General features: G+C 38.3%; 1 protein-coding gene across 4 annotated transcripts in view; it reads right to left on the bottom strand.

Annotated features, from left to right (window-relative positions):
- Positions 1 to 27,718, bottom strand: part of USP45 (ubiquitin specific peptidase 45) — a 50,168-nt gene that overhangs the window by 8,531 nt on the left and 13,919 nt on the right. For 2 of the 4 annotated variants that reach the window (XM_065681177.1, XM_065681178.1), the window contains exons 6-12: positions 20,417 to 20,562; positions 19,052 to 19,147; positions 16,846 to 16,976; positions 7,462 to 7,549; positions 4,012 to 4,093; positions 3,045 to 3,136; positions 936 to 992 (exon numbers count right to left, since the gene is read on the bottom strand). In XM_065681177.1, the coding sequence (XP_065537249.1) occupies positions 936 to 992; positions 3,045 to 3,136; positions 4,012 to 4,093; positions 7,462 to 7,549; positions 16,846 to 16,976; positions 19,052 to 19,147; positions 20,417 to 20,562 (692 nt within the window). Of the gene's footprint in view, positions 1 to 935; positions 993 to 3,044; positions 3,137 to 4,011; positions 4,094 to 7,461; positions 7,550 to 16,845; positions 16,977 to 19,051; positions 19,148 to 20,416; positions 20,563 to 27,718 lie in introns of those variants that run through there. The other 2 variants (XM_065681180.1, XM_065681179.1) reach the window with 2 other exon arrangements.

Below are 27,718 nucleotides of genomic sequence, written 5' to 3'. Positions count from 1 at the left end.
TTGTCTGCTTCTAAAAATTATTTCTTGCACATAGAAATGTACAGCTAAAACATTATACCTGAACTATCATATATAATTAATATATTTTAAAAGCCAGCAAGTCGCTCTCTCTCAAACAGAACCCATGAAGATCCCATGTTTACACGTGTGAGCCAGAAAGCACAGGGGCCCACATACTCAAAATGCTCTTAAAGCTTTAACTCCCACAGACATCTGCACTCAATGCAGCAACAAAGATGAAGAATTTCTTATGAGCAAAACTGGTGTTTAGAGTACATTTTATACAGGATTGAATATTACATTACTCTTCCTTAAATATACATGAACATATGCAGGATGGGGGAAGAACCACTCCCAACCCACCCCTCCTACTCTCAAATGAAAACACCAAGTCTCACAAAACCAGAATATGTGTGTGTGTGTATATATATATACATATACATATATATATATATGTCTTCAAAAGAACATAGCTCCTCTGCAGCTAATGGAGGCATTTTGTGAAATGCCAAAAAAACCCAGAATATATTCAAAGCCTATCCATTTTTACACTGTCTCATCCCATAGGTACACTTCAGCCCAAGGGATTCGTGTTCTCTAGATGCAAAACCATATGCTAGAATCTAACTTTCTGAACCATCAAAAAAAAAAGTTTATAATAATTCTATTCATATAAGTAAAACTACTGCCAAATTAAGCTCATCTCAGGCCTACATGTAGTGTAAATTACTATGGTCATTTGTTGCAAGGTAGGACTAATTTAAAAATGTATACACTTAAGACACTACATGTCTATATATCTATTTAAAATCATGAACATATGACAGTAAAGCATACATTTTTATGCTTGAAATCAAAACTGTATATATATAAACATCTTCATAAAGGTATATAAACACAATCCACTGAAGCAAGTTACTTATTCTGTTTCTTACCCTCTCCTCTATTATAGGTAGTGAAAGATCAATGAAAGGTTCTTTTACTGTTGAAATCTTGAAGAAAAAGAGAAAACGCATATTAAATGCAAAGAACATTATATGGGTTTAGCACATAGCTCCCTTTTTTAAATGAACTTATCAGAAACTATTAAAGCTGAACAGTTACAAGCTGTATCAAACTACAATGAAGAACTTCCCACAAACTTTATTTATTTATTTATTTCAAATTAGCTCTGATTTTCTAAGGCTGCACAAAATTACAGCATACAGACAAAAAGGGGCAAGGCCATTCATCTGGGCATGAACTGGACCTAGAAGCAGGGTGGTGCTCAGTTTCTCTGAGCCCCAGGCAGATTTTCAAGTCATGTGGGCCTTCTACATGGTACAATTCTGCTGAAAGCTTACTTTTAGAGCTTCCTGACCCTGGATGCTTCTGCACAGGCATTTGACCTCATACACTGTTAAGCAGCAAGGACTGGTTAATGACAGCTAATGACAGGTTCCAACCTGATCCTCTCAGAAAAGATTAAGTCAGGCTTACTGGTTACAGCCAAAAGATTTATTAAATTTTTTCATACCATAATACACTCTAGTAATTCTTAAAATAAATCCAATTAGTGGGGGAAAAGGGAATGAAAAAAAAACCAACCAAACAAAAACCCTTCTTTCTTTTCTGTACTTAAGTTTTGTCATGGCTTATAGAAGCCATATGCAATCTAAGCTGAAACTGGAAATAACCTGGCAAACCATACCTAAGGAGATTTTCTCTCAGCACTTTCCATCTGCCTTTATTACTAGAATATACCATCCAAGCCTGTTCCTTAAGCTCTCTCCCTTGCCGTTGTCAAATTCCTTCCAGAACTGACTTATCTCTGGAAAGACTCTGAAAAACAAGGCCTTAAAAACAAAAAAAGGATCATGTAGATGTAAGTTACTGAATACAATCATGGCCTCAATTACTGTCATCGTTGTCTTTATCTTGTATTTGTGACCCTATCTTCCACCTGTGACATTTGATACAGACTGTAGGCTTATTTTCACTTGTGCGACTCAGCATGGTTTAGTTCCAGTGAAGCAATAAATGAGTTTAAAACTATTGTAACTATGATGGCTGACTGCCTGATGAGAGATGTTCAAACAGGGGTTCCTCTAAAGAGCAAGTGTGCATGAACAAACATTAGTCAAAAATACCTTTGCCAATGCAGGCAAAGGAAAGCGAATGCTAAACTCTTCCTCAGAGGGTTACAGCTAGCAAATTCCTGAGTCCTGTGCAGGCAGAATATAAGAATCCAACAAAAATAAATGAGACATGCAAAATACATACAACTTCTATTTTTTACACTGTCAAAGTTCTTCATTGATATCAGTAGCACAGTGAGGTGTAATCTGCACATCACACACAGGGAAGTTTACCTGGCACTGCAGGCCTGTGCTTAATTATTCAGACAGATTGATTTGCTTAATCTCTATAATATGAAATATAATGTTTTAAACCAAACACAAATGTAACATTCAGTTAGAAAAGTCATGCAAATAAGATTTTTCTCTTCCAAAGTTAAAGAAAATTATAAGGATCATGGAAAGTATTTATGATGAAATGTCAGTAATATTAATTATGAAAGGAATATGCTGTTCGTTAGGTTATTGTGTTAATTATCAAAAATACTTCAAGAAAATAAAAGGTAATTTTAGCATTTCCCCACTCAGACTAATTCAAAGTAATTCCCAATTTTCAGATATATCCCAGAAGACCAGGCAGGAGGATTTCTGTTTTAAGATAGGTACGTGTTTTAAAAGTATCAAATAAAATCATGGTATAACACAAATGAATATAGAATTTGGAACCTCCAGCCTTAAGTTAGATGTAAAATCAAGCCCAGTACTTGGATCCTTTTTGAATTCAAAGGACCCCTCTTCTTAGGTTTGGGAGGATAATGCTTTAAAGAAGGAATAAATCATTTTAAATGAGAAGCTTTCAATAAAGTCTTGTTTTTACAAACAAACAAACAAGTATAAAATTGGCAGTACAATTTTATACTTTCAAGACAACGTAATCAAACCAGTATGTGATCTATTCCACATCAAACCAAATTCCAGAATACCTACATTTTCACATTCCTCACACATGACAGTGCTAGTCAATTCACCAACAAAGATCCTATCTATGAAGTTCATCTTCACACCCTCTCTTCCATATGCTGAAAAAACATTGCCTTTTTTAAATGTGAAAAATAACAGATCCAATGTACTATAAGTACAACAAAAGTCTTTCCAAGATATATTATGAAAGCACAATTTTTAAACAAACTCAAAACGTTTTGAACACAATACAATAACTGATACATCATATACTATATTATCTCAACATTTAAAACTATTTTAGTGAGATGGTTCCCTTTTATCCTTCCCTTCCCCACCTACTCTAACACAATTAATACTACTGTATCACTCAAGAAGAAGCCTTTAAAATGAAATTTCAGTTTTCTTTTTAATGTATTACTTTGATAAAGATACTATGGGAAGGGTGACTTTCAAAATAGCTTAATTATTATTAAGACTTTAATTTAAAAAAATAAATCCCCAAATTAGGACTTTTGCATAAATACAAAAAAATTAATCGAAAAACTAATTTTAAGAGAACATGCCTGCTTTTGAAACAGCTTTTTATCTTGGCTTTGTAATCAGATGTAGTGTCGCAGTATCTGTGACAACTATTTCTGACAGGAATTAGTGTTATTTTTATCAGTGGCCTCACTGAGTGATACAGTAATTGCGGCTTTGTAACAAACCTCAAGATGCAGCAGGCTATTTTAGGAAACAAAACTAAATTCTATCTATCATTAAAAGAGGCATTATTAATACAGCGAAAGCCTTTATACTGGACACAAAGATGTAAGTCAGCCCATACAAAGCTCTATACTTTAGATACACACTGGGTGGCACTAGAATAATACATAATAAAAGTCTCGTAACTACAGTACTTCAGGACTGCTGTTTGCAGTAGTCAGTTTTGAAGAAAATGGCATTTAGAAACTTGTGTATTTTTAGAAGTTTTCAATAAAGAGTTGCATACCTTTGACTTTTCTTCTGGTTTCTTCATCTGCTGTCTTAGTAGTTGGATTATTAAATGCTTTTAAGATACCAGTTTGTATACGCTATAATTAAAAGAAAAAAAACCCAAACATTTAGCAAGTATTGTAAATGGAAACATTCTAAAAACTACTACTATATTATTAGGTTTTATCTTGTCTTATTTCCATACAATAATTGTAATTCAGTATTTTTAAACTACTGTTATTCACTAACAGTGTCAAAACTACAGAAGCTTAACTTTAGTAAGTAAAGATCCAAAAATTTCCTCCCCTTAGAAAGGGAGCCATTGTAAAGCACTCAATAGGTTATCAAGAAACTATAGCATTTTCAGTGAATAAATACCATCCACTTCTTCTACTGTTAGGGAAAAAATACACTGAAGAATGGACTATTACTGATGGGCTAGGACACAGAATACTGGAAGCCAGCTAAGTATCTTTCAACAGCCAGACTTCAATGACTGTGTTTGGACAGTACTTTTATTACTTCTGTTTATTTTCTAACACTGCACATTTCAGAATTATGTTAGAAAACCTTAGGAGAGATAGAAAACTTTTTATGAATCCACACAGATGTCATCAGCATTTGCTCAAAAAATCCTAAACCCTGTATTTTTGAAAGAATCAGAAAGAAGCAAATTCATACAGGTAGCTTAAGACAGGGGGTGCTCCCTTCCCCATTGCTCAGTTGCCCTGGCAGAAGGAGATGGTGTGTTCCTATCAGGTGTACACCAGCAGCAGTACAAAAGGCAGCTCAGCCCAGCCTCCAGTGTGCTGTAGAAAGGGAAGTAGGAGGATGAACTGGGTGCCCTGACAGGAAACTGTAGCATGCATGACCTGTACTTCCCAGCAGAAGTACTGCCTCTCTAATCCACAAACTCTAGTAACATGTACAAGTCTCCCATGCTGGTGTGCAAATTATGTTTATAATTAAATGTGTCACTGAAGTCACACTTGGAGCAAAGTACCATCTAGAGACAAATGGCGATACCAAACCTTCTGCAAGTAACTCAAACCCTATGTCCTAACAGGAAAAGAATAATAAATAGCTCTTGTTTGCAGGCAGCAAAGTACACTTTCAAGCCATATATCACAAAAGCATTAGGATGACAGGCAGCGTTGGAGGTTTGGTTTCCAGTTCAGGCACCCATCAGACCAAGTCAAACTCCGACCTTAGGAGTATGTGACCTGGCTTGTGAATTAACTCCCGCTGCCCCAAGCTCAGCTTTGTTCATCTTAAAGCCAACAATATACTAAAAGGACTAATCAATAGGTAATTCATGAAGTTGAGCACCATAAATGGGTTTAGGGCCATAAGCAACCCTTTTGTTGGGATTAGCTCGTTGAACCATTTATTTAGGTCAAAGAAAGACACAGTCTTTGAATGGGCAGGGTGCTGCGGACAATGGCAGCAGACATTAATCAATTAGCAGCAGGGTTCAGCCACTTCAGGCCCCGGTGTGAAACCATCTCCAGCCCACATTGCTGGAAACAGCAGACACTATGTCATCTTTATTGTAGTATTGACAAGCTTTTATCTTAAAAGTCCACTGGTGTACATATGCACTTGCTAACTTTTTTTAATGGAGACAGAAAAATGTTCAATGCTGGTGTCAGATTCAAGATACAAAACCAGAGGAGACGCAAAAGCGTAATGTGACTTTTTGTTAGTTCCTATTACTAGTGCCGTGTTACACATTATATTTATTTCTCATCAAAACCCCTAGGCTTTAAAAACAATGATTCCAATGAGGATAGGGAAGCAAGGACAGCTGCACAGGTTCAGCTCTCTCTCAGGTGGACAGCAAAGCAGCCGGCTGTCCTTTCAGTGGGGACATTCCTTCTTCTCAGAAGAAGTTTAAAAGTGGTGTGAAAGAGAAAGGTTAGTGGCTGTAACCCCTGCTATAGGGCTCTGGTAGCAGACACGTTGCTGCAGGCTGTCCCCTGCCAGAGCCTGCGTGGTGGGGAGGCCACGTGGGCAGCTGCCAGGCTCCTGTGGCCAGCAGAGCTGCTCCTGCCCGTGTCCAGCCAGCATGGGCCTGACATTTGGTGTTTGTCACACCATCTACAGACCTGAAACACGGGATAATTACAATTAATAGAGTGCTTTTACTTGTACTGTCCACGACAGAGCAGCCCAAGGTGATAAAGACTGTTTGCAGTGATGCACCGTACAGCAGCAGAGGGGTGTAATTGTAGGGACCAACCTTTCTCTGCCTGGTGATGGGGTGACAGAAATACTGCCCCAAATGTCACTTAAAATTCTCATTGGCTTCTATCACTCCTTTGTGGCAGCTCTGTAGCTGTCACTGCTCTCTAATAATAAAAGATTCAAAAGGCAAACACAAATGCAAGTTATCATAATGACAGCACATTCACTCGTGAAACTGACTTGAAGGGAAAGCACAATTGCCTACTGAAGAAGCTTAGTCATTGTAGTAATTCTGCTTTCAGTGAATCCTCATTTGTGAAGCAAATACATGTTCAACCTTTTATTACATGAAAATCAACAAAGAAAAAAATGAAGATTCCCTCTACTGCAAAAAACACGACACCCACTTTCTACCTGAAGTCATCTGCTTCTGTTGTGTGCCCTGTTCAACACATAGTCTTGTAAATGTGACAATGTCAAAGTTCAGCTGTTTCTCGCTGTAGGTCTGTTTATGATCAAGCATACAGCTGACAAGATCAAGGTATATTAATATTCCGTAAGGATGGCAATTTGTTCAGCTGTAGTGCCAGGAACTGGGCTCAAACACAGTTTTGTATCTTATCTGCAAGATAATTCAGCTCCTGCGTCCTAGTCCTGATCCTGATCATGACATTCGTCGCATTACTAAGTGGAGGGAAGAGGAAGTACACTGGTCAATACAAGATTTAAGGCCCTCCTTTTGAGACTTGGCAAAGAATATTTACCAAAATATAATCTGAAAAGGAGGGTCCAAGACTAAGGCAGCTGAAATGTGATATAGTCAAAATAGTTCAAGCAAGCAAACACACACTTTCTTGCATTCAACAGTGCAGGAGACAGAAATAATGAAGTAATTTTTCATATAATTATATACTCAGCATATTTAAAAGCAGATTTTAAGTAATGAAAAGCAGCACTGTATTTATAAAACAAGCAGTTCTTCACACTTTCAAGAGGATACCACCAAAGTCTTTTTTGATTCATTTTTTTTAAAAACAATTGAGATTCCTAAAGTAATCATGATCTACTTACCGTACTCTTTCTAATGCTGACTGAAACTTTAAAACCTATCAACATCTTTCAGATAAAGTCATTATTTTTCTCAGAATAACAAAACCAGCCACTCTTTACTTCATTAAGTACATCCTTAAAACATTGGGAACATATGAAGAACATTGAAGCAATGACTAGTAGTTCACTGTACAGTCAAGTAAGTTCTTTAAAAACACAAAGACGTTACCTTTGTTTCTTCAATCCTCATTGCATCCAAGAGATAGTGCAGAAGCTCCTGGCTGTCCTGCTGCTGGAACCCCTTAAATCGAGGAGCCCTATGAAAGAAGCAGTGAAGAATTTACACTGACCTTGGGAGGTTCTTAATGAGACAATGTCTACGTCAGACTCTTTCAGAGGCCAGGGGTACAAATAGGTAAAATCCCTGCTGGAACTCATGGGGCTTTTGGAAGCTCCTGCTGTGGCAGCAATTACACCAACAAGCCTGCACTTCAATCTGAGTAACATTTTGACCCTGTTGGGTATAGCTTGACTAAAATACAGCTTTGCCAGTAGAGTTTCACCATGCTAGCAGAACCTTCCTTACAGTCTACATCAGTAGACAGCTATCATCGCTGTTCAAAAACTGTAGATTCCCCTTTTCACCACTCACTGCAGCATAGATTACACAGAAATTACAAAATACACTTATAATTACAGGGACAGAGCCTTAAGGTGTTATCTTTACTAAGATAACCATGGCTAGAAGGCTCCTCCATCTCCAGCTTCTTGCAACTCCAAGTGAGGAATTTTATCAAACTGGCAGAGCAGCCAGAGAAACTAACCACCAACTCAGTTACTCAATTTTATTAAACACATATTGAGCCAGTTTTCATTTCCAGCCTCAGACTCCATGCTCTGGATGACCAGTACATCCAGCTGTAAATACGTGTCACTATTTCCTCCGGGCACAATGATCTTACTTGTCCACCAGACACCCTCTTCAGCTGCTGTAGGTTTCCTGAAGGTGAGGTTTCTCTCCCACTCACACACTAAAACTGCTCAGGCTTGCTGTGGAAGCTTGTGCTTATGGATAGGAGATACTAATGGCAATCAGAGAATGCATCAAATATGCAATGTGCCTAAGCCAGTAAAACTTCAAGCTGGGCAAGATGTCAAGATGCGAAGTGGGGCAGAGTGGCTCTGAGCTACAGGCAGGCAAGCGATACAAGGGTCTCAGTTCTGAACTGCTCCCTGAAGGCAGTGTGGGATGTAACTGGAGAAGGATCTAAGGTGACAAGGCACCTAAGGTCAGTGCCTAAAATTAAGTGGAATCAATCTGGACCTGCATATGCAAAACAACGTGTTCACATTTACAAATACAACACTCTCACACTTGTACTTTGTATCTACTTTTTGACATAAAGTTGACAATATCCCTAGTTTACAATGATTCAATGATGCTGCTCTACATGCGAGGCTTACTATAAAATCTGCAATCAGCAGAGTGGTTGATTTTTTTAAGCATTCTCTTTAAAGTCAATTTTTTTTTTTTTTTTTTTGCATGTGCAGGTCAACCTACATAATTATTTTCAAATAAATTTAAAAAAAAATTAAACTTGAGGGACTGCTCTTAGAAATGAAGCATTTTAGGGTTTTTATGAACATTTTTTTTTCTTCTATTAAAATCAAATGTTTTATTTCCAATTAATTTGATTATAAAACCTCAAATACATTTTGAAAAACACTGACTCTATTTTGGATCCAATAATACACTTAATATACATTTAAAAAAAAAATACATGTTCCTGCATGCAGTTTCACTTTTCAGTTTGCTAAAACAGTTTTCTCATTGATTGTTTCACTGAATGGCCAGGAATTTAAAAGAATCTCTTTTTTTAACCTCGATGCCAGTATCAGTTCACTTCTGAGAAACCCAGTTAGTTAGCCACAGTGTTATCATTAGTTTTATTTATGAGAAATGTCTTGTTTTCCTGTGACAGTGAGAATCAGTGAGTATATTCAGCTCTCTCCTCCAATATAGGCACATTAATAGCTCCAGTGTACAGTGAGAAAACTATTGCATTTACATGACCTGGATCCTGGTACTAACAGAGATTTTTTTTGTTTGGGTTTTATTTTGGCCACAGAAGCAGGCCAAGAGACATTACAGTAAAAAGGAAATAGTAACTACTTGACAAAGAAGCAAGAAGTGCACCGATGTTACAGGAGGTTTTTCTCATTGTAGGCACACCTCACAGAGCTACATCTTCAACGCAAATCAGAAAAAAGCCCCATATGTACCTTCGTTACTGTTTATGGTTTGCAGTGTAACCTCCCACTGATGAACATACAGTAATCATTTCAGATGAAAACTGATTTAATAAACGATAGTTCAAGGGAAAATAGTTTGCCTGTACATTTCATACAGTTTATTTCGTTTAAATGAAAGGGGGGCAGGGAGGGGTAGAACTCAGCTATGGAAGTTTTTGATTTCTCTTCATCTTTCATTCTACTAACACACAGCACATCTACAAGGACAAGATTATTTAAGCTTCTCTGTACTTGTACTAAATCTTCTTCCAGCCTCATACCAATCTACATGCTTGAATTTTAATGGCAATAACAGTAATGGCAGTAACAGCTACCACTTAAAAACTGAAGTGCCAGGGAAAGTGACTTGTAAAGATGCTATGTAAGGTTTGAGTCATTTAATTGGACAAATGATGCAATTGTTAACATTGCTTAATGTATATGTAATCAGTCACTCATGTACACAGCATGCTATGTAATGCATATAATTCTAAATATCTCATGTTCTGTATAAAACCATTTGAGATTAGTGCATTTGTTTTCTGGGAAAGCCACAAATGAAAACCAAAAACCTACAATAAAGAAAGAGGAGGGAGGGAATTTCACACCACACAATGCCTTTACTGGAAACTTCCTACACTTTACAAACCAGTATGAGGGAAGGCAAAAAAAAAAGGAATTAATCCATGCTGATACACAGAAATCTGACAACTAAAAGATGTGCACTCTCGTCTCCTTGAAAATATGCTTCAAGCAAGATCCTTGGCAAAAGTGAGGGACTTGAAGATGGTTGGTTGAGTTGACCGCTCACAGATGTGCTGACATATGGAAGCCAGTGCCAATGCAATACAACCTGTTGTACAGTGTCAGCAGGATAATGACAGAACAGGTTGAACCCCTGCTAATGGCCATAAGTGGTGAAGGACAACTGTGACATCTACATGCATGCTACTTATCTAGCCTCTCCTTACTCAGCTGGAAACCAGTTATAACTGCTTGACTGTCAGTTAAAGAAATACTACTCATGTTCATCTACTTCTTAGAATGTTTTAATAACAATGTAACAACATAATTTTTTTAAGGAGAAAAAACAACAACAAAAAAAAGTCCTCTAAGCATTAACACTTTTAATTCTTATCTTACATTCATTTGAGGGAAATTAAGCTATGCTTCAAAAGCAAAACTGGGATACAATTGCAGTCATTCAATCATACTGCACAGAGCTCCCATACCTTTACTGTCTCTAATAAAAATCCTTTCGAAAATCATCCTTTCAATAATTACTGTCTTTGATAAGAAGATAGCCTAATACCTTGGAAAACTTCAGAAACAATAAGTGCTTGGAAGAGAAAACAGACCATACTAGTTGATTTTCTCCAGTAGTGCAAAATGCAGAGGAACCGCTTTAATACTGCGATACACTATAGAGAAGCAAAGAAAATGTTTACCTAACATCAGCCTGAAGGAATGAATTTTGCTTATCTGCAGATGAAGACATTAATCCCTCAAGACTGAGCAGTTACCAATGAAAGTTACAAAAAAGAAGATGGAAAAGACCAGTTTATAAAAGTTACCACAATTCACAAGACTTACCTTTCCCAGTTACAATATCTAATACCTATTCACGGGCATTATAGAATAGCTAGAAGAGAATGAAAAGTTTTGTTCTTCCTAAAGCAATGGTTCTCATTAGTGATCCCAAGTTACATGCTGCACTGTGACAGAAAAGAGACTGAAACCTCACATCATGATTAATCTCATCGCAAACCTGCCCCACAGACATAAGAGCTTGGCTACCGTGAGGCACTCGGTAAGAAAAAGCCCAACCAAACATGGGCTTGCCCCAACATGTAATGAACGAATAACACCAGACGCGCCTGATGTATCTTGACGGCATGGACAGACAGCACTTAGCTCTCCTTTGGACATGCTGGCTGAGTTCTTTCAATCTTTTTTTGTCTCATCTTCCCCTCAAAAAAAAAAGAAAATGAGGCAGTATCTCTTTCTTGCAATGCACCAGATCTCTGGTACCTGTGCAAAAAGCACTTGTTAAACATAGCTCTGAATGGATATAATAGCTGACGTGATGCTACAACAGAACCATTTCCCACATAACAATCAGAGGGAAAATACAATTCTTTCATACCAAATAATGAAAATACCTGTCTGGGAATTTTTTTTCCTACCAGCTGTTAGGTAAGTGAAGGCCTTTATGCATGAGGCCTTGCATCCCTATAAAAAATGGTTTCTCTTTATATGGATGTCTAACTCTTCTTTAAGTACTGCTATTATTTTTCAGCAGAGCTCTGTGATAGCAAGTTCCACAGGTTAGCTCTATAAAACACCTAAAAGAATCCCTTTTCCCCTGGCTCTAAATCCGTTGCCTTTCAGTTTCACAGACAGCTCCCTGAACTCTTAAGACGGCAGCTAAATAAGAACAGCTAATTCATCTTCTATCATTTACTGTCTTCTTTTGCTGTCATGCCTCTTTTTCATGTCCTCACCAGCCTAAACTCCCATCATTGAAGTCCCTCTTTACATGAAGGCTTCCTTTTTTTGTTACATCTCCCTAAAGCTCCAAACTGGCTTTAACTTATAATGCTCTATTCCATTCAACATAAACATTGCTACTAAGGATACATCTCCAATATACCTCATAAAATTACTGCTTTTCTCCTTCACTGTATCTACAAGCATAGCTTACACAGCTCACCAATACCACATGCATTGCAAATACTTGTGTTGTCCAAAATGCTGCACAGGTCTTCCTCTGGAGTAGGAGTGAACACAAAACTCAGGAACAAGTGCAGATGATTCCTGCCATTGCACACTACTTACATATGCCATTCATCTGCTTTGCACTCATAAACATCCAGCTTTGTTAACTTGTACCTAAATTAAGGAAACTCTGACACAGCCAACTGAAATAAAATGTGCAATCTCTCAGCTGCACAGAGAAGATTCAATCTCCTCTGTCAGTGAAGTCCTGAACATGACACAGCACCGTCAACAAGGAATGTGGAGGCACAACTGGCCAAGGAAGTATCAACTGTGTTCTACTGCTATTACCTTTAGATGATAAAAGTCAAAAGAGAAAAATAAGCAATTTGGAAATCCTTTCTAAAAAGATGTTCTTCTCTCTACCAATATTATTTTAAAAGAAAAGGCTCAAAAAGACTCCTAATTAATATGAAAAATACTGTTTCTTTCACCCTTTAAATCTTTACCTCAGTTTCATTTGGCATTTCCTCTCAGAGGGGATAAATGCTCCAAGCATTGTTTAGGTTTCCCTCCAAAACTAATTAATAGCGTTAACTGGCGTGACCTCCGTTCTGTCAGTCCCACCTCTGTCTCAAGTTCTTTCTTCACCTGAGAAGGAAGGATGAATGCTCCTTAGGGAGGAAAGACCTATGACCAGTAAAATCTTTGTCAGGCAAGTAGTTTTCCCTGCATGCTAATGTAGCAATATAATACCCCTATAAATAATTACTTGGTCAAGGTTCAAACCAGCTAAATTCTCTTAAGTACTTTCTGGACTCATCACTTATATGCTAGAACATTTACTGGCTACACAAACCTAAGCTTCCCTCCACCAATAAAATTATTCCATCATAACAAATAACAGAAATAAAATTCATGTCCTCTTAATACATCAGTGTTGCATTAATCACTAAGTCTCCAGATAAGTCAGAAGTCTGCAGTCCTGATATTCAGCATAGTGGAAAACTAACAGAAGGGCCCCGTAGCTATGCTCACAATCTGTCCTCACAGAACATCTGACAGCTGCAACACTAACAAAATTAACAGTGGATGAATTAGTACCAGACGCTAAACAGTTGCTACAGAAAGATTCATCCATTTCTTTTCATCTTCTCCCCTTCTTCAACCTGGCTACCCCACCACTTGATAAAATTAACACTCTGTATCATTTTTTTTCTTTTGTTATTTAATAAAAAAAGGCACCACAAATACCCTTTCGTACACAAGACAATGAACTTCACCCTGCGATCTCCACAGACTCTTACAGAAGTGGTCTGCAGTTGAAAGGCCAATGTCCCAGTTCTCTTACTGCTTTTGAGCAGCAAATACGCATCCACTTCCAGAGTTTCTCACTTGCAGGTTTTGGGATCCTACCCAGTGCTGTGACAGAGCTGCAGCTGAACAAGGCAGCACCTGCTCCCTTTCTTTACAGGCTCTCTGCCCACACCTGACCACTTTCCTACATGCCTTTGCCACTCCTTTTTAGCATTCCCTTCCTTACCTGATTCCTTAGGTCTTCTTTCACTTAGCACTTTTCTACTTTTTAGCGAGGATGCCCAGTTCAAATGTGAGCATTCAAACTCTCACATACTGCAGTATCTGAAGCAGGTGCTGTCCTCAAGTCCTACAATGGCATCAAAAAGAGCAACTCCAGATACTAAATTCAGAAGCATTATTCCAGCACTGAACTGGAAATGAGGGCAAGTGTTAGGTGTTCAGTTATACAGCTACCTTTACTATACCTTGCATCAACTGATCCAACATCAAAACATGTCACCATTCACCTAGATTTAAAAAAAAAACAACACAAAAAAAAACCAACCCAAAAAACCCCACCCAAACTTATCAATATCAATTTAATAAAAATTTGTATAATATATATAATCCAATTATGTCATCAGGGAAAAGCAACCATTTTTAAAGGGTCAGCCTGCTGCTACACATGAGAAAGATGTTATTAGGAAACTGTTTTAAATTGCTTTTTTACTTCTTGGCTAGATAGCATACTATAACAGCCCTGCCAAGTAGATAAATCTAAGTATATAAAGAACAGCAGCATACCTGCTGACAGCTTCAGCATTTCAACCATTCGTGTTTGCAAGTAGCCTAGTAGGATTGGGAAGCAACTATACTAATTATTAAGTAAAACAGCTGTACTCTGAAGAACCACTCAGTGTGCATGTCCCTGTTTTGCAAGCTACAAGCAACTTTCAAAACACTGTTAAGGTAAAGACTGGGAAGACAATTCCTGGGTCACTGAGCCCATATGAAGAAAGGCTGAGAAAGCTGGAGCTGTTCAGCCTGGAGAAGAGAAGGCTGTGTGGAGACTTCATAGCAGCCTTCCAGTATCTGAAGGGGGCCTACAAGGATGCTGGAGAGGGACTCTTCATCAGTGACTATAGCAATAGGACAAGGGGTAATGGGTTAAACAGGGGAAGTTCAGGTTAGATATAAGGAAGAAGTTCTTTACTGTAAGGGTGGTGAGGCACTGGAATGGGTTGCCCAGGGAAGTTGTGAATGCTCCATCCCTGGCAGTGTTCAAGGTCAAGTTGGACAAAGCCTTGTGTGACTTGGTCTAGTGTGAGGTGTCCCTGCCCATGGCAGGGGGGTTGGAATTAGATGATCTTAAGGTCCTTTCCAACCGTAACTATTCTATGATTCTATCATTAACATGACTTCTTGGCAGGATTCAAAAAGCAGTTTATGGAGAATGCTGCAGCAACAGAGACTTCTTTCTAACTGGGACTCATGCAATCTTGCCATGACCTCTCCTCCATTTCAGCTTTGCTACAGAGTAGAAAGCCATCTTTAAAAGATTTAAAAATCCTTCATAAAAATGGCATAACAGAAAGCTTCACTCATACTGTTTAAGTTAATATATCATACCTCCACCACTGCAGACTGCTGATTTTGCTGACATTCTCCCTTTCTTCTCTTTCTTACATCACCATCAACAACAAAATAATCAAAAGACCAAAGCCTTCTGTCATACCTGTGCAGCCTCTTACTGCCCATGAACACTTAACTTCTTGCCAATAGGATGTGGCTGACACTTTTGTTATTGATACTAGATCTAGAAAGCATTTATATCCAAGTTGTGTTCTGCAAGGCTAACAAAAGAAAGAAGTGGGAATGAAGGCAAGAAATGGCAGAAGCCGACAGATAGATGTCTAAACAGCAAAAGTCTGCAAGTCTGCTGCCCACATTAACATATGTTTCAATTTTAGCTGGTAAAATGGTATATGCCCATGTTAAACAACCACAAAAAAAAAAAGAACTAGGTATCTGAGATTTAATACCAATACATTGTGTAGACATCACTTGATGACAACACAAACACACATACACAGAAAGAAGACCAAATACAAAATAGCTATAATTTAAAAAATACAGTGCCATCTGAAGTGTACTGAATCGTGATTATTTTACAATGAGTTTGCTAAGGTGGGCTTCAAAACATATTTTACGTCATCTTTTCCCTTCTGTCCTCAATACTTACAGAGAAAAAAATACTATTCTTATTTAACCATTTCCCTTTCATTTCTTGGCCAAATTTTGTTCTTATAATCACATTTTTTGAGTCACCCCTGAAACAGAAGAAGGAGTGAAGAAACAACTTATTTTTCTTCCAGGTAGATAATGCCAAACAGGGAACACTGCTGTTCGACTCAAAATCACTATAAGGACAATTTATACACATTTCCTTTTACAGCTCAAAAAAATCAAAAGGAGTCAAGTACAACAGAAAAATATAATACTATGTTTCTGAAGTTTAATTTTGAGGAGATAGAAAAAACAATAATTGATTTATCAGAATTACATTGTCCCTTCTCTAGTCTAAAAACTTTTATTTCTTTATACCAGATCATAAACCCCTGTTTACAGAGTGAGGTTACCCTGGAATGACTTGGAAAGTCAATATTTAAGTACATGTATCAACTTTTGAGTAGGTCTTCTACAGGTGTTTTAAAAGGCAAGACTGCTTGCATCATAATTGAAGGCACCTACAAAGCACCACTGTAAACATTTTCCACGCCAAGAAACAGGAGTTTCTTTAGGGCTTGTAAGCTCTTTGCAATCTGGAGCCATATGCCATTTCAGTACTGCTTCAAGTCCTTACTTGTTAGACCCTTTTTAATTTTGAATTGATGCCAAGGTCAGACATCATAGCAGAAGTTTCCCATTTAAAGCTTACCCTTTTTTTTTTTATAAAATACCTACATACACTTTGCAGTATTAGCATAGCTTTATGCTAATATACAACAAAACCTGAAAGGTAATTCTATTTTCTTCAGTTTTACCACACCTTCTTCTGCCCCCTCACTTGGTTCAAAGCCCACTGAAAGTTACTGGTTCTGGACTGGGCCATATATCTGAAGAGCAAGTGGGTACAACCCTGGTGTGCAATAAGGAGCCCTGCAACTTTAAAACAAAGACTTTCTGGACTACCTGGTAAAAATCTAATGACATCTCAGAAAGGGCAATAGACACGACACATTTAGAAACATATCACCGGAAACTGAAACTAGATAAGCAAGTAAAAGATATTGACAATACATACTTTTGACAAAGCTGGCTGAACAGCACTTTGGGAGAAAGAGGACCTTTGCCAGCCTCCCTCATGCTGTGAAGGAACAAGAACATCGCTGAAGTCAAAGGTCCTGGGCTTGAGAGGTTTACCACCAGAGGATCCTTCAAAGCAAAGGTAAATTGTACATCAGATTTCAAAGTTAATGATATAAAGGACTTATTTCAAGTTAGTAGATTTATGATAAAGAAAAATACAACTTTCAGACTTAGAGTGTTCTGGGGTTTTTTTCTCTTTTTGAAATGTTGATGTCACCTATATGATTGAAATAGTTGAAGACAAAGCTTATTACTTAAGCAGTAACAGTATAAAGCCAAACAATATTTGCCAAGTAAATTGGTTGGTAACTGCTAGTTTTAGAAACAAGGCGTGTCAATGAGCCAGTCTGATTCTCACAGAAACAGACTACCTCCTGTATTACCCACTTTACTCTCACTCCCATGTGCACTGAAATTCAGTTGGAGAGACAACACAGGTGGCCTGTTCGATGGGCCAGCATGAGTTGGGGCCCAGTAGCACTTTGTCTGCTCAACCTTACGGGGTTAAGCGGTGGCCTCTGACCTTTGAGCCACACACTGAGATTTCCACACATCCGACAGCCACAGAAACATAGCCTGTTCCTTCAGACATGAGCTGCCAGGTAAGCACCAGCAGTGGTTCACAGCAGGAGCCGACAGCAGACCCTGCAGGTCCGTTGTGGCAGCGAGGAACAGGCACAGGACGCATTCCGCACAGCCCATCCTGGTGTGGGATTTGCCCCAGCCAGCAGGCCCAGGGGCTGGAAGAAGCCGGTCAGCAGCTAACCCAGTCAGTCTCAGAGCAGGAGACACTCCTGCATTGCTTACATTCTACGTGTGTCTCAACAGCCATAGCTCACCAGCTCTACCTAACATGCTCCCAGGTTCATACATGACCACAGGGCTTCCTACTACCTGGCCTGACTCTCACAAAAACAGATTACAACTGTCAAACAAACAATTAGAGAGGCTGCCTCATCCAGAAAGGAGATCCACACAAAACGTAAGCACTAGGAATACACATAGATATAAGGTATTCGCATTACATGAACTATCTAAAGGTAGAAAAATACCTTCTATCAAGCAGGAAGCTGAGATTTCTCCATTAGCATTAGTTAGACTGCTGAAGCATTCTAATTGTGTGTTGACATACAAAGACCAGAAAACACAGTCTTTTTTCCAAAGATCTCATTTACATTGTAAACACTCTCATTAAACAAAAAAAAAAAAAAATAAACCTTTCAGCCTTACGGCTGTGCAAGTTTTGCATCAAGCAAATAAGCCAACATACCACTGGCTTTCTAAGTCTCTAGGCACAAACAAGCTCCAGACCTCTTTTGTGGCTCAGGATAACTTAGTGAAACATGCGGCTGCTCAGAGGAAATACTGGAGGAAATACACGCAACAACACAGTGAATTCCACACTGTTCTTGCCTGGAGAAGCTATGAACATCACTGACAGCAACATACAGAAATCTTCATCTCAGAGGTAGCTGAAACAGAATCCGACCCCTCGGCCCTCACTGCCACCAGAAAGCTCACAGGAAAGAGCAAAAAAAAAGGAAAAATAATAAAAAAATCCTCTGTAAACTGCTTTCTTTAGCAATTTTCTTTAGATACAACCTGGAACAGCAGTATATATTCTTTGATAATAACCACAAGAGTCTTCCCCATTTGTCTGAATGGAACTTGAGGACAAGAAATATGGTCCTCACCAAAATTTTAGTTCTCCCAGTTTAATCCTCTGGCCTGTGAAGGCCACAATATATCCTAAAAGCCTTACCACAATACATCCTAAAAGGCTTACCAATGAAGGGCTGGACAGACTGGAATAAAATATTTCATGAACACTTTCTAGAGCCATATATACTAATTCCTCTATCATACATTCACACTGAAGAAATGAAACGGGAAACAAAATAAGCCAATCACTCTTTCTTAAGGTCAGGCATTTTTTGCTACTTCAGTGTCACAAGATGTGAAAGGAAGTGATTATTCCTCCTCCACAGCTGAATAACTAGTATTGTAAAAGTAGTGAGCTCACAGATACCATAAAGCAGCTAAAACAATTAAAAAGCAAAAGAAACAAGAAGAGTGTGATTTCCCACCCTTCAGCTTCTTCCCACGTCGCCCCAAATTTGTATTTCTCACTGCATACTCACCAATTGGGAGTCTGAAGTATGACAGATTTTTAACTTTGTTCCTTTCTCCTTCATCTCATACATCAGTTCATTTAGTACGTGAGTCTGTGCCAAGTTCTTAAAGACAAAAAAACAAACCCAAGAAACATAAGCTAATCTTTCAACTATACATTTGTGTTAGATGTAAATTCTAGCTTCAGGGATAGACAAAACCATATATATTTCATAATATACATGTACAACTGAGGTTTAAATGAGACTACTATAAAAAGCAGGTATCACCCTTATATGAGCTGAGATCATTGATCTCAGACTGTTTCTAAAATTGTATCTACTTCTTTTTCTGTAATTCCAAAATAGCTTCCTAGTAATAACTTTGTTATTTTTGTTGAACAACAAGGTATTTTATTATACTTTTTATTTTATTTTATTTATAGTGAGGGCATTAGTATCAGAAATTGTTTATTTCTCTAGATCCCCTCCATCATGCGCCAAGAAGCACGAAGGTTTGGGAACACTGAAAAGCATTACCTCTCTGAATTTAAGAGAGAAACCAACATATCTCAGCTTTGTTTCTTTATTTTTGGTAAACTTTGACTGCAGATCACTGAAGTTTCTACAGTGCCTTAAGTATGGACAGAGAACAATTTGCAGTAATTCTACTCAATACACATGTTTGCTGAGTTTTGTAATCACCACCATAAACACAAGGTAAAGCTTGCCAGTTCAGAACACTTTTGTAGCAGCTCTCTTTCAGCTATGATTTATTCACTCTTGCCTGCAGGCATACAGGATGCATTGTGACAAGCAATAGGATGGTCCAATATAAAACCTACTAAGACTGCTGCTTTTTTTGAGGATGTTGAGTTAGTTGTACACTAAAAATGTATTAGTATAGCTCACTCCTCTTATTCTGGTCAGAAAAAAAACCAACCATAATCAATAAAAGTACTTTTATAACTGCATTGCTTGTAGGGGCTTAAAATCACCACAATGCTCTGTGAAGCCATTTACATTATGCATAAAGTACCACTTTTCACACCCACCAGTATGGTAAATACTGTGCATTACTCATGACGACTAATGCTGAACTACAAATAAAACCATATGTTAGAGTACAACCCACACACATACGCAGTGTGTAAAACACTTTGACATTTTCATTTGCCTCGTTACTGCAAAAAATGCTACTGATCCAGGAATCCTTTTTTGTTATAATAGGAAATATATCTTGGACAGCAAGGAATAAAAAGAATTTGAAAAGGACCTTCAGAAAGCAGAATGAATACTGGTAACAGTCAGAACCTTTTCTGAAGCCCACAGTTTATACATATTAAGTATTTCTGAAATTTATTAAGAGAAAGCTGTATGATCTTTCCATCTTACCTGCATGACAGCATTAAAAAAGCACGTATTTCCCAAATTATTTATTCCTTTAACTGGAACTGATGCACCATTTCCAGAACCTTTTCCTTTCAATATTTCACTAGTTTCACTGTTCTCTTCACGGAGTCGTATGATTTTTGATGAACCTATAATTAAACTATATGTTAATAATACTATCATTGTACAATTATAATTACTTTTAATAATTTTAACACTAATTTCATAGTTTAATCACATTGGCTCTTCCATGGATTATGATTATCATTTTTAATATACGCAGAAACACATCTCGATGGTACTCTAAACTGCTTTATGAAATCTGAAAAAATAAAAAAAAAACAAACAAAAAAACCTCATCAGCAGTTAAACTTCTGGGGGGGGAGAGGGATCCCCCAACAACTACATATATCCAACAAAAACTTTCACATAGTGAAACTGTAACTTCTTCAACTAGCCAAGCAATAAAGCCAAACGGCCTCTATTAATTTATTAACAATAGGCAGTTAAGATGCACATTCATTAAACACACTGGAAACATCAAACGCCTTTGAAGAGAGGTAACCAAAAGTTGCCACCTGAATGCTGCAAGCCTTTATCAATTATTGCACTCTGTTTGAATTCCCCCATACAACTCAGTGAACAGCCAAACTGGAGTTGTTATCAGTTTCCCCAAAAGCTACATTTGCTCCTTGACCCACCTCCCTTTGTCACAGCCTCACGAACTGATAACACAGCCCAAACACATACAGCGCTAGTGTTTTAATTTCAAACCACAAAAATGTCATACATCTGTGGTGGAATATGCTACCAGTATAACATCCACGTTTCCCTATTTCCCTTATTATTTAAATAGATGAGGGGCAGCAAAGTTAGACAGTCATTAACTTGTAGCCTAGAGGTAATGGAAAGACTTGAGATAACAATATTTAGCCTGGAATTCTACTAGCAACTTTCATATCTTCATGGTTGCAAAACTAAATGTGAACATTACTGACATATGCAGTGTCTTAAATATTGATTAACAATGCATGTCAATGTAAACGAGTTATGGACTTAATAAATGCCAAGAGCTGTGATGCTGCAATCTCTGTCTTGACATATGAATTCATGTATTTGTTTTAATGAGTTTCACATTGAAGTCTCATTACAGTATTCTTGAGAAATAACTAACAGACCTATTTATGTTAATGAAATGCTCATGCCAAAAGGTTCTTTTATGTATACTCCTAGGTAGCTTCATGCTTACAAGATGAAAAAATATAATTAAATAAAGAAGAAGTCATTAAAATATCTACTGTATCTGGCAACAAGCTTCTGATGCAGTCTGTCTGCACCCTATAGTGCCATAAAGGCATAATTATTTTTTCAAATTGTACCCAAGTTTGTCAAAATGCAGTTAGAGGTGCTTTGCTGATCAGGAACATTTTTAAATGTTCTCGGTTATACCACTTACACAGCTTTAAAATACTCTCCTTTCCACTCGTGTGTAAAATTAAGACAGTACAAGGGCAAACTAAGAGACCAATTTCGCCATGAAAGAGGAGACAGTGTTTTTCAGCACAATGACTGACAAACATCTCAGGAGCTGCTCACACCCTCAGTCACTGCTTTATGGGCTACGTCCAGTAACACCTTTTAACTGACACATTCTCAAGGGGCACACTACAATGTCTGAGACTTGTCCACCCACAGAGAGCTCCAGAAGAATCATAGCAGGAGAATGGGAGCTCCAAGTGTCTGCAACAAGAAGGCAGTGCTCACTCCCAGAAATTCCACAGTGTAAGAGGAGACTTCTTCCCCATGGAAGAGTGCCATACAGAGCAGGGCTGGGGAGAAGAGATGGTTAAAAGGGGGGGGGGGGAAAGCCAAAATTGTGTAAATAATTTGTGTATTAGTATACCACAGTTGCTGCATTTATCCATCGGCATTCAAAAACATCTGGGACAGCATCTTAAAGTAAACAATGTTCACAAGGCCATCTGGACAAAACTGCAGGCAAAAATTAAACCATAAGCATATGGAAAAGCAGATTTTTCTCTTCCCTTCAGCAGTACAGGATGACAAATGTCAAACCTAGATCTGTCCACGCTTCACTGTGCTATGCTTTGCAGCACCACCTGGCTCTCCTTGCACAGCCACCAAATATGGACAGCACTGCCACAGCGGACCATATCTGCAGGGCAAACTCGATAAAAGCATTTCACTTCATGGTTAAATGGCAGCTTCACACAAGTAGCAAGGTTCCATTTGCTGAACCTTACATATAAATTATTTAAGGGAGGGAAAACAAAGCCGAGGCATCCAGTTCTGCGATAAGAGCTGGATGAATATGCAATTATAAAGGACAATAAATGAGAACCAGACATCCGACTGGCACAAAGCTGGATAATTAGTACAGGAACAGGAAAACTAGTAATAAATTAAGAAATCTAACAGTAAATGAAGATGTTGTTACTGAAGTCTATAAACCTCCTTTCCTGCAGAAAGTTTTAATTACTCTCTCTTGATTTTTTAAGGATTTTACAAACACGATCCATGTGACGTTTTACTGGGGTTTTATCTGTGAAACAGTCTTGCCAGAAAAACGTTGCTTTGCCACTACACAAACGTTAGCTGCTGCTTCCCTTATTCCATGCAGATATTTTTAAGGACATATACAGAGACAGAGGAAGGACAGCAGTTTTTAATTTAAGTCTGCTCAGTGTCCCCAGCTCAGTGATACATGACAGACAGGCCTGAAGCTGAATGTTTAGTTGACATGTGAAGAGTTGGTCAGTCTTAATAGAAGATGCTGGTAATGACTATGATAGCTAAATACTTCTACAGATTGGGGCTGGAGGGTCCTTCTGCAAGATTAACCCAAGGCTACAAGCACGCTATTAATCAAAAGGCTAAGATGTAATTTTTTAAAGTGAATTTGCACTGAACTGTTTCATGGACTCTTGCCGACTCAATCTCTCTACCCTGTAATGTTTTAACAGGCATGCTTTTGGATATGAAAAATTACTTTTAAGCCAGTATAGACACAACAAGGAGCCCAGCAGAATGATTCCATCGAAATGGCTGTTGTCTGCTGCTGCCCACAAGGGCCTTCAGCTCCAAACAGGAGAAATAAAGTAGTCCAAACCATCCATCTGTATGCAATAATACCTGTTATAAAAGACTTTGTTAACATTAATGAGAGCAAGGTGGGTGAAAGGCACAGAGTAATTAAATTCATAGACTGATTTCTGTCTGTAGCTATTACATCTTTTAAGAGTTGACATGGTGACCTTCAACCCCTCTGTCCATCTCTGCAGTGGGGACAGCACACGTAACTGTGACTGTTTTGGGGCTCACACATTCAGACTGCACCTCTCCGCCAGACTACTTCTGCAGTTTTGTTGTAGAGGTGGCCTTTCTAATCCAGTCACATTGGGAAAATTCTCACCCAAGTTGTGCCTAGATCACCAAAACCTCCTTTTCCCTTGACGAAAGGTACCCAGCTACTGAGATGCCCTGCTGGAGCACTCTCCCAGGACCCATTGCCCAGCTCTCCATTCTACTTATCACACCCTACTGACCACCTCTTCCTAGGCACCAGGTTAGTGACTGCCTACAGTCCCACCATAGAACTACAGAGTCCTAGAATGATTTGGGTTGGAAGAGACCTTAAAGATCATCTAGTTCCAAACCCTCTACCATGGGCATACCTTCCACTAGACCAGACTGCCCAAAGGCCCCATGCAATCTGGCCATTGATGCTTACCTCCAGCACTCTCTGGCTCTCACACAGCCGCATTTGTGCATAGGCACAGCCTTCATGCTTGGCAAAACTTCCTGACGTCACCCTGCTCTCCCCCATGCTAGCAAACCCACTTCCAACTAGACCCACAGGAAAGAGGACAGCAAAGACTGCTCCTCTGCTACAGCTCTTGCCTTCTCTTGCCACTCTTCTTCAGCTTTTTTTCTGCTCACCTACCCTCTTGTCTAGCAAGCTCTCTGAATGCAGGGAACATCATTTTGTCCCACAGTTGCACAGCACCAGCCTCATGGATATGTGACTGATTCCTAAGCCCAACATTAATACAGACAATGATTCAGTCCATGAAGCAAAGCAAGTCACCGTACCAGGTGCACAAAAGCACACGGTGCTCGCACATCCACTTGCAAAAGACGTTCAGAAAACTTATCACAGGTTCCGTATCAATTTGTTTTGCCAGTATTTCAAATTCGCAGGCACATGGGCTTCTGTACCACCCTTGCTGAAACTGAGCTGTGCTTGGGAGTGCAGATGGTATGCAAGCAAAAAGACAAATGACATCCAATGTTTCTTTCAGGCAGGGGAGTAAGCAGTTTTGCTCATCTTTTCAATGCAACTTTTAATTTTAATTAAAAATGAGAGTTCCAGGAATATGCACTTTTATTCCAAGGTCAAGCCTTTTCTCCTGAGTACAACTGTGGTACATCAGCTGAAGGTCTTCACAGTAAAAGCAAGGTTAATAAATTGCCTTTCTTTTACCAAGTTCTCATCATGCTGTATTATGAAATGCTACTAAATTGTCTGGCACTCCCTTTTCATTTAAAAAAATTGATTTTTTTTCAATACTGTACAATAACACGATCTGTTAGCAAAACAGCACGGCTGTCTTCTGAAATGGTCACTAGCTTTACATTGGAAAAGCCCAATCTTCCTTGCAATGTTACAATCCTGCCAAATTAAAGATTCCAAATGGCAATTCTATTTCCCTGATTCTGCTGGAATGTTATAAACTGGAAAACACACCTGCAGAATGTGAAAGAGCAAGCTACTCAAGTACCAGTTTTGATCCCTACACTCACATGACTTGTGGTACACCTCACAAGTAAATACGTATGTGCACAGGAAAGGGAAGACTCTGTGAAGAAAAATGACAGAACGTTTAAAACTTTTTTTGCCGATTATTAGGTTTTCATTTCTTTGCAATGTGCACCATTAACAGCATCCCCTAACAGGGAAGTAAACTTGAAAGAAAACTTATGACCAGCAACAGAAATGTCTTTTTGCTGAAGCGTATTTCATATATAGAGAATCAAAATACTCTGCTTTACTTTGCTAGGTAATTTTCTTTTAAGTAGATAGAACGGACTAACATGACCTCAAGCTCCAAACTACCATTTTTTTCAGTGTGATTCTTTGTCAAATGCTAACATCCACAGATGAATAGAAATCTGAAAAGTTATTCACCATACTTTTTGTCTTTCCTTACCAGTTAACACCTATTACTTGTACTGCAAACTTACATATTTTTTAATCTTTGCTTTACATCAGTTATGTCCATTAAAACAGAGATCAAGTTTCTGACTTTCACTACTGGCAAATCTGAGCAGCTGAACTTACGAGCAAAATCTCATTCCTCTGCTTGACCTTCCCAATAATAAATTTAACTACAAAATTTGAGGATAAATATTCTTCCTTCTTATTCTATTGCCACACAAACCAATTTAATTAACTGCTTTATAAAAAAAAACAGAGTGTGCAATCTCATGTCTCCACCGATGTCTAATTTGGCCTTTGTAAAGGAAAATATGCGTAATATTCACTTTTAAGACTGAAAGCCAATTTATTTTCTGCAGCAAAAGAGCAGGCACGCAGACCGCAATGTCTCAGCATGGTTTCTGTGTACTACATGTGCATTATGTCCATGTGAAGCTCACAAGTGTGCCACACGGACAATACTGCACCTGCCTTTCTGTGAAAATCATCATGGCCTGCTAACCTTTTCCACAAAACAGATTTCTGGGTGGTACACCCTCGAAAGCAATCTTGCTTTATTCTTCCATCTTGTGCCCAACATGACCTCTTAACCAAACAGACTCCTCTAAAACAAAACCAAGAAAAAGGAAAACAAAAAAAAAGCAGGCATTGCTGGGTACAACAAACCATAGGATCAGATGCGAAAATCACACAGCTGCAAGCATTCTTTTGGGAACCCAGCACTGGGATTTATCTCAATCGCTTAATGTAATTACAAAAGTCAGTCATGTAGTAGTAATGTAATTTGCACATTTTTACAGCTGAAGTGAAGTTGAATCTTTATGAGAGGCCGAGTGAAAAGCAGGGATCCTGCTGCCACACTATTCCACCACATTAGTACCAAATGACAAGCATTTCGCTTTTGTTTATTTTCCAAGACGCATTAATTAGGAAATCTATATAACCCTCCCTTACATGCTTAAGCTGATTATTTTATCTTTCAATGACTCCTGCACTTTTGAGAACCAAAAAAACCCTAGCAGTCCTCCTCCGTTACTTAGATCCATGTTCATCCTGCATTTCTGCAGAAATTTCTACAGCGTGCTATTTGAATTTTAATGAAGCACCATGCCAACCAGTTGTTACAACAGAAAGAAATCCAGACAGAAGACGAATTGTTGCTACAGTGCCACATTCTCATATGAAAATTAAGTGTCTTCACTTGGGCTGCTTTCTCCCGAAGTAATGGAAAAGCAATGGGAATAAAGCACAAGACTGATTTTTAAGTGAGAAATATGAACTATTCACCGTCAGACTTACATTATTCACAAGTTATTTTACATTTATTTAAAATTAGTTTATGTTTTGAATGGCCGAATGCACAAAATAAATTTAAAAATCTAAGTCAACTAATAATTTAAAGGACAGCAGTTACACTGCAAATATCACTGTAACATGAAACAAAATGCTACACTAAAAAAAAGCCAAATGATAAATTATTAATAGAAAAGTTAATTTTCACTGTTACACTTTGTGTTCTTTGTGTTTTTGATAATAACATGAATTACATTTCAATTTCAGATTTAATTTTTAAAAAATCCTTAAAGGCAGTGTAATTTAAAGAAAAATAAAAAAATCGTACTTAAGTTACATTTATTTAGAGGAAGTACCAACTGTGTCAGCCCAAGTATTCGACATAAAACAGCAAATGCATTGCTGTTATATTTATCAAAGTGAAACCAGAATGCCAACTCTGGCTGGGAATTCCCAACCGACACACACCATATTTATCAATACACAGCTGTCTCCCATCCTCTTCCAGCGAGGACCCTGGCCCAGAGCTACAGACCAAGCCAGGTAAACAGCTTTTTCCTCTTTTCCTTGCCACTTAAAACCCAACAAATCATATTTGGACCAATGTTCCTAAAGCTCTCAAGAACAGGACCCAGACTGCTCAGCACAGCCATACTCTGCCATGTGGAGAGGGTCACAGAATCATAGACTCAACTAGATTGGAAAGGACCTTTCAGATCATCAGATCCAAGTATCACCCCAGGACTGCCAAGTCTACCACTAAACCATGTCAC

Source organism: Lathamus discolor, chromosome 5 (genome assembly GCF_037157495.1).
Source record: "Lathamus discolor isolate bLatDis1 chromosome 5, bLatDis1.hap1, whole genome shotgun sequence".
In the NCBI taxonomy this organism is placed as follows: domain Eukaryota; kingdom Metazoa; phylum Chordata; class Aves; order Psittaciformes; family Psittacidae; genus Lathamus; species Lathamus discolor.
Note: the sequence above shows the minus strand (reverse complement) of the source record. Positions and strands in the feature narration are given on the sequence as shown.